Consider the following 7,833-nt stretch of genomic DNA (forward strand, 5'->3'; position numbering starts at 1 on the left):
TCTCAGTGCACATCTGCCATTTCACTTGCAGATGCCTTTGTGCAAACCACCTCCATTCAAGCATCTTCATCTCCACCACCGGTGTCCCTGCACTAATCCCGATCCCGCCGGGATTCAATGCCATCAGAGACAAATATCTCAAAATGAATTCTGTACTTCAATAAATCATATTCGCTTCCTTCCTTGGACCTCTCTTTATTGATATGCTGTGTAACCACCTACGTGGGTCAGCTGGACACATCCTGGAGAGCTTACACGGGTGGGCAACTTCGAATCACCACACGCATGTCTTTAGACTGGGAAGGACCCACAGACACAGCAGAACATATGAAGTCCATCCAGAAACACCTCAGACTGGATTCATGAGCTTGGCAGCGTGGGTGGAGGTGGAGGTGATGTAAAGCTTATATGAGCCACCAAACACCTGGGAAGCAGACAGATGTGTGACTCCAGACTCAAAGAACTTACACATTTATTTATACAGCAGCATTATCAGAACCAGGATTACAGAGTTTCATACTCGGAATCATTTTAACATCAGATTCGATTTTCGGTTTAAAAACTAGACCTTGCAAAACTTAGTACAACATTTCCTCCTGCGCAGGAAGTCATGTAAGCAGTGGCGGCTGCGGTCGGTATCTGGGTGGCGATTTGAGGCGACAGAAGACGCACTGCGTGAGCAGCTCTGAGGTCAGCAGTCTGGACACTGGGAATGGCTTTCCACACTCTTCACACTGCAAACACACACAGTGTCGTCATCACAGACCACCAGCAGCTGTGGGGAGTCTAAAACATTTAAATCAGAGAAAAAAGGACACAGGATCCATGAACGACTCAGACCTTGAGGATGTGAATTCCCGCTCCCTCCGCGTTCCTCTTCTTCATGACCTCTGGGATTTCTTCCATGTTCTCTATGTCCCACAGCCGAACAGTCCCGTCCTGCAGAGACAGACGCGGTGAAATTGTTGTCGTCGTCTAACAGAGTTTCAAATTCAACCTTCAATATTTAAAAATGATATGTGCCCCAAAAACACCTTCATCTTCATCAGGAAATGAAGCAACAAACTGAGTGGAGAGCATCCTCTGATCCTGACAGAGGGTTGAATTGCACTGAACTTCACAGCCATGAGCTGCAGTCACGAGGCTTCAAATGTGACTCTGTTATATAATTACTGACACTGAAGGAATCACAGCTTGAAGATGGTCCTGGAGTCCAAATGCAGGTGAACGAGAGATCTTTCCATCAGTCCCACATGGTGATGTGACCCTGCAGCTAGTTTTCTTCATTGTGGCAGATAGGAAGGAACTTTGACTCCACCCGTCCTGGGCCCATGATGCTGCTTACAGCTGACCAGCTCAGAATACAAAACAAACACACCCTTTGGTGTCTTCACCCACTTCTTGCTCTGACGTCTTTCTGTGAAATGTGCCGGCATCAGAAAGTTTCTGCATGACCTGTGTTGTTCTCAGATGACGCGCTTTGGTCTGTCTCTGCTAAATATCCGCGTGGACGTCAAACTCTGCTCTGATTGGGCTGCCAAAATACATGAAACCTTCAGCACGTTCCAGCTGTTCATCACTATTAGTCAGACCTGTGTGGCGTTATGTTGATTTGCTGCCTTTTCTTAGTACTGATGTTGAGACCATCAGCCTTGGCATCCTGGCTACGTCTGTTTGTCCTGTACCTGGTTACAGGATGTCTTAGGTGAGATGCAGGAGACTAAACACTGTTTGCTTTCCAAATTTCCATAAAATGATTTTTAACATTTCTCTGGTGCATTATCAGAAAACAGATTAAACATCCAGGGTACCAATGATATTGTAACATCCAGACCCTGCAATAAAACAGAGAAACCCCCCTGTGAACAAGCACTTTGGTGACAGTGGGAAGGAAAAACTACATTTTCACAGGAAGAAACCTCCAGCAGACCCAGGCTCAGAGATGGTGAGCACGGTGAGGGTGAGGGGAGAAAGACAGGACAAAAAAAGAAAGAAAGAAAAGCTCAAGGAGCAAAAACTTCTGGCCGGGACTGTGAGGGAAAATACTTGTGAACCTTGGAGGAAGAAGCCACCAACTTCCCGTCAGCACTCACTGACACATCTGTCACCCAATCACTGTGGCCCTGATGGGGGAAAAAGCAAAATCAGGAGTTAAGTGTCTAAAAGAACACGACCAGAAACATCAGGATGTCTTCACACAGCCGAGTTTAATCACCTTCAGCACGAGAGTCTGAGAGAGAGACGACAAATCCCAGAGAGCAACAGTCCTGTCGTAGGAGGCGGACACCAGGAGGTTCGCTGAGGAAACACAACAGGAAGTGATTTTATTAGGCAAACATTATGAGGAAGAACTGAGCATGTTCCAGTACCTGCAGAAAAACACATCAGCTCATCAGTGAGCAGTGCTTGCTTTCTAAACATAGTAAACAGCATGACGGACTCTAAGGTGCTGACATTTCTTACAAATCTTAAGCTGTGCAACCACCAGAGGTCTAAACCACCTGACCTCTGATCCTTTAGAGGTCTGCTTCTTAATGAGGGCAGAAAACATGCTTACAGCACACGACACGATGAGCTTTGTTCATTTTCATTATTAGCTAACATCCTAATGCATAAATAATTAAATAGTTAAAAATACACATTAAAAGAACTCTTTTGTCCATACGTGGATTTAGAAAGTGTTCATCGAATCAAACTCCGCCTCTTGCTCGTAGTTCAGCACAAATGTTACTGGAGAATCTGAGGACGTCAGCTGAGGACACCTGAACAGGAATGTGCCTTGCTCAGAGGTCTCACCGTCAGCAGCGGCGGGGCAGCAGGCACTCACGCTGCCTGCGTGGCCTCCCTGCAGCGGCGTCCCGCCGTGAGATCGGAACCCCCCCGCCTGCAGGTCCCACAGCTTCAGCGTCTTGTCCCACGACGCCGTGCACAGGAAGTGCCCGTTGCTGGTGAAGCAGCAGGCTGAGACGACGTTTCCATGGTTACTGATTGCGAGAATGTAAACAAGAACAAGTGCACAGGGGGCTGCTCTGAGGGTCTGAAAATTGTCATCAAACTTTTGTGAATCTGATAAATATCTGAGACTTCAGAGTGTTTTGGATGAATCATTTTGTACCGTCTCACACTGAAGACAAAAGCCACACAGCGGGAGAGGAGCTCAGAGCATCTACAGGTCACTGAAATGCTTCACCTGTCGATGGACACGGTGGTTTTCTGCGCCCGCAGGTCCCACAGTTTGACGCTGCGGTCTGCAGAGACGGTGGCCACTCGCTGGCTCTGAGGGTCGAACCGACATCGAGTGATGCAGGAGCGGTGAAGATCTGATCAAAGCAAACACACGCTCACTGACGCTCACAGGAGTATTATTGCCGACCGGGCAACATGTGACCTGTCCTACCGCTGACGTGGTGCAACATCTGTCCGCTGGCGGCGTCGCAGACGGAAACGCCATTCTGAGGATTTACAGCACAAACGACCAGCCGGCCGTCGGACGAGGAGCTGCAGGAGGTCAGCAGGCCGAGCTGCCTCGATTTCCACTGCGACAAAGATCATAAAAATGAGTCAAGCTCAGAAAAGCAAAAAGACCAAATTTATTCCATGTGTGTGAAAGAGCAGAAACACGTGCTCTGAACCCAGCGCAGAGAAATGTGTGCAGCCAATCACAGGAAGGTTGCTGGTTTGAAACTCCAGGAGCGTGACGGCAGACGTTACCAGAGTGAGTCCGGTCTCCAGGTCCCAGGCCACCATCTTCTTATCCCAGGACACTGTGACCATCCTGACACACACAGAGCAAACGTTTCATTCACAGCTGCACTCAGGCTACTACATGGACGTTTCTGCATTGTTGTTTTTTGTGAACTCTGTTTTTTTCATGTTTTTTTCATCAGCGTGAGAGATTACATGAAGCCTTACGGGTCCATGGACGATGAATAAGTCATCGATTAATTCACAAAGATGTTTTTTCCTCAAAGAAATGAAGAAAAACGTTTCCTAACAACAATCTTTTCCTGGTGCTCTGCTTGGTGGCGTGCTGTTCCAGCAGGTCCATAGTTGACTGGGTTTTTATTTTATTTGAACAACTTTATCATCAGATAAAGGTGCAAAAATTGCTACTGTTTGTTTTACAAATCTCAGAAAGTCAACTTTTACAAGTCTACTTGACTTTACAGTCTTGGTAACAGCGACTCTTCACCAGCTGGTGGAGCTTACAGTTCCAGTGACAGTGACGGGGAGCTCACGGGAACTCATTTTTCCAAATATTCAGACATTGCAGTAATCGACTACAAGGCCAGCTGCACAAATAACTGAAAAAATGTTTTAATGTTGGCCTGTACACCGCCACCTTCTAACGCTACTTCTGTAAATGTTGGCAGAAGTTCATCTCACCCTTTCTTTTACACCAAATCACTTCTGCCTCACTTGAAAAGACCCGACAGCTCAGCTTTGACCAAGACAAAAGGAATACAGGTGGAAAGATTTTGGCTTCCAGGGCATAATGTTTGCAAAATTCAAAAGAGAAATCATCTGCTCTCAGCTGCAGGATCATAACCTAGCTGAATTTAAAGCTAATGTGGAACCCACCTGTTGCTGTTTGGGATCAGAGCACACTCAGTGATGGCTTTACTGTGAACTCCATCAAACGTCCTCAGAGGCTGACAGCTCCCCACATCCTACACAGGTCAGAGGTCAACCAGGAAGAGTGAATATGGAACAACCTTCTGATGATTTATTCCTAAACTTTCTGTGGAATGAATTCATCAGAAAACTGATCTACAGAGAGGCTGTTCAGTCAAACACAGATTCTGAGATTCTACAGACTGATGTGGACACACAAAAACACAAATACGAGGCTTTTCTCTCAGGGTTTGCAGAAGAGCATCTCTCAGCACACAACCTTGAAGAAGATGGGTTAAAGTAGCAGACCACACGGGGAGCCACGCCTGTCCGCTAAGAACAAGAAGCTGAAGCTACAGTTTACACATGCTCACCAAAATAAGACGATAAAAAAAACTGGAACTGTCTGATCTTCTGTATTTCTAGTTGGGACATTGAGACGGTGGGATTGATCCATCCTGCCTTGTGTCCTGATTTCAGGCTGCTGGTAGCTTAAGAGTGTAGAGTTACGTTCACTTTGGCACACTTTGGTGTCAACTTAGCAACATTTAAACATCATTTAAACTCCACAGCATACCCGAGTGTTGTTGCTGACTATTTCCATGCCTATTTGACCACAGTGTACCATCTTCTGATGGCTCCTTCCAGCCACAAAGCTCAAATCGTCTCACACTGGTTTCTTGAACATGACGATGAGTTAACTGTACTCCAACAGCCTCCACAGAACTTTGGGGATGTGGTGGAACAGGAGATTCAAAGTACAAAGTATCTCCTGGTCGCAGCAGATGGCCGCCCCTCCCTGAGCCTGGTTCTGTCAGAGGTTTCTTCCTGTTAAAAGGAAGTTTTTCTTTCCCACTGTCACCAAAGTGCTTGCTCATAGGGGGTCATATGATTGTTGGCTAGGATCTATCTTACAATATAAAGTGCCTTGAGGCGACTGTTGTTGTGATTTGGCGCTGTGTAAATAAAACTGAATTGAACTGACATTAGAAACTCGAGTGTAAACCAACCCTAAAATCAAAACAGGCACATCAACTCATAAAAACTGCCGACCATGACAGCAGCTTACCCAGAGGACAGCGGTGCAGTCTGAGGAGCAGCTCAGGATGCAGCGATTGTCGCAGCAGACTCGAGCTGTGGTCACAGCATCGTTGTGAGCTTGCAACACCTTCACTGGGACCTGCAGACACAGATTATACAGCAAACTAGCAGAAGACCATTGAGGAGAAAGACAGAAGACTGACATCTACTGTACAAAGAACATCCATGCAGTGGTTGCCCAGTATAATTATGGACCAGCTTCGGATAGCAATATATTTTGGGCTATTGGAGCTCAAATTCTAAGCTTTGGTTTTAAATGAATGCTTGTTTTGCAATAGCTGAGAGAACAGGAGAAAGTGGGATCTTACCGCACATAGAACCCAGACAGAGAAATAGAGGTAAGATTTGGTGCTGCGGATAAAAATATAGAGTTGATGATGTGCATTTCCCTACTTTAAAATGAGGGCGGAATGGCTTAAAGCCAGTTTGCATGTTTGGCCCTCCCCTCTGACTCACTCAATGACCCGTGGCTGCCCTACCACCTAAAAGCCTTTTAGGTTGGGGTTTCTGGGTCTTACTGTCCCGTGAAGGTCTTTCTTATGTCCCCAGATGATTTTTAAGGGAAACTTTCCTAACCAGCTTAGAGGCATCAATGTCAAACATGAAATAAAGGCAGGCTAGTGCAAGATAAGCCATTTTACCTGGTTTTGCAATACACATGCAACTCTGCCCATCAGTGTCACTTTTACAAATAGTTTTCAGACTCATCTTACAACATTAATCTGCGTATAACAGTCCACACTGACAGCACAGATTTTTAAAAATGATTTACAGATCCTTTATTATGACGCTCACGCTGGTGAATCCTAATTTTGAAACGTTCATTTGGTTGATCCAGTGGCGCCTTGAGGCCGTTCACTAATCTGCCCATGTTTCTATGAGCTCTTCTTATGTTTTGTAAATGAAATCTTAAGCTCGATAAAACGTCAATACATCAAAGATAAAAGTAGCGACCTCAGTATTGCACTGTACTTAGACTCTAGGAATTGTAATAGTGCTTTACTATTACCTGAACTTTATAATAACTGTTACAGAATTACTGGAAGTTACAGAATAAATATGCCTGCTCCATCTCAGTCAGACTGTCGGGATCAGACGCTCTAAAATAACTTTGTTCTCGTGAAGCGCTTCAGACCAAGAGACAGGATGCAGAATTCTAACTTTGCACAAACCTCACATGCAAGTGAACGCATCACGCTAACGTTAGCCACCGAGCTAACCGTTTCGGTTTACCTGAGACTCCCAGCTCCACGCTCCTCTCTCCTCTTCTCCGCCTTCTGAAGGCTCCTCCGCTGACAAAGGGTCGATGTTCCTTGACGCCATTTTTCGGTACAAATAAAACTTGTCGTTTAGCCAAAAGCCACATTAGCTGATGACAGTTACCGTGGCAACAGCCTCACAAGCGAAATTTGGTGCATTCGGGGGCGGTGGGAGATAAGATAATTAGTTGATAATTCGATTTTTGATGGAAACGGAAACAAGCAAAATGCGCACGCACTTTGACAGTTAATGATAATTATACTACTGTTTAACACCGCGTGTTTCAGTTTGAGTTAATCTAATTATGGTTCTGTGAAATAACACTCAGTGATTTTCAGAGTTCAGTCAGACTGATCTCAGAGTTATGTCCGTGATCACCACTGTATGAAAGCTTTAGTCACATTTAAGGGCAATATCACCAAAATACAGTAAAAGATCTCCTTGAATGTTTCAGATAAAATGGAAAATAGACTCATGCAGTAAATATTCTTTTATTGGACAGAAAACTGTGCAGTATAATTTACTTGAGATGTTGAAGATATGAGAGCATTAAACAGGCTGATGTTTGGAAGAGGCTCTGACAGGAGAGAGATGATACAGAAACATGACATCCTTATAAAATACTGACACACTTTATGAACGGACAACTTTTCACAGCTCTTTGAACTTCATATTTAAATGAGCTGCATACTTTCCCCACTGAAACCAGCACAATCCCTCTGTGATGAAAACAATATTTGAACTAAATGTACTGTGGATAAATAAAAGCATTATCAAAGTTGTCCGTGGTTCCCTTATTTTTACAGACTACAGAGAGCTGTCTGTTGTCCCCCTGTTCTCCTCTATATCTCTCAGTTG

General features: G+C 45.0%; 1 protein-coding gene across 3 annotated transcripts; it reads right to left on the minus strand.

Annotated features, from left to right (window-relative positions):
• Positions 1–206: 206 nt before the first annotated feature.
• On the minus strand, positions 207–7,393 carry LOC101475597 (WD repeat-containing protein 88). Of its 3 annotated transcripts, none has more exons than XM_004539867.3 (12): positions 6,949–7,391; positions 5,684–5,794; positions 4,582–4,670; positions 3,712–3,775; positions 3,398–3,536; positions 3,191–3,320; positions 2,797–2,984; positions 2,216–2,298; positions 2,055–2,123; positions 841–939; positions 569–734; positions 207–424 (listed from the first exon to the last, which is right to left on the minus strand). In XM_004539867.3, the coding sequence occupies exons 1-11, from the start codon at positions 7,036–7,038 to the stop codon at positions 609–611; spliced, it is 1,188 nt and encodes a 395-aa protein (XP_004539924.3). In that variant the 5' UTR covers positions 7,039–7,391; the 3' UTR covers positions 207–424; positions 569–608. The 3 variants fall into 3 exon arrangements, 1 of the variants encoding a protein (XP_004539924.3); XR_013099428.1 differs by lacking the exon at positions 207–424 and adding an exon at positions 1,035–1,685 and having other exon boundaries at positions 697–734; positions 6,949–7,393; XR_013099421.1 differs by lacking the exon at positions 207–424 and having other exon boundaries at positions 597–734; positions 2,047–2,123; positions 6,949–7,393.
• Between the last annotated feature and the right edge of the window lie 440 nt (positions 7,394–7,833).

The sequence above is a fragment of the Maylandia zebra genome, linkage group LG1 (genome assembly GCF_041146795.1).
Source record: "Maylandia zebra isolate NMK-2024a linkage group LG1, Mzebra_GT3a, whole genome shotgun sequence".
NCBI lineage: Eukaryota > Metazoa > Chordata > Actinopteri > Cichliformes > Cichlidae > Maylandia > Maylandia zebra.

Coding starts and splice junctions, on each gene's coding strand:
- LOC101475597 (XM_004539867.3), bottom strand. CDS start 7,038: ATGGCGTCAAGGAACATCGACCCTTTGTCAGCGGAGGAGCCTTCAGAA. Junction 3,776..4,581: donor CTGATCCCAAACAGCAACAG/GTGGGTTCCACA, acceptor TGTGTGTGTCAG/GATGGTCACAGTGTCCTGGG. Junction 3,321..3,397: donor GATGTTGCACCACGTCAGCG/GTAGGACAGGTC, acceptor TGCTTTGATCAG/ATCTTCACCGCTCCTGCATC.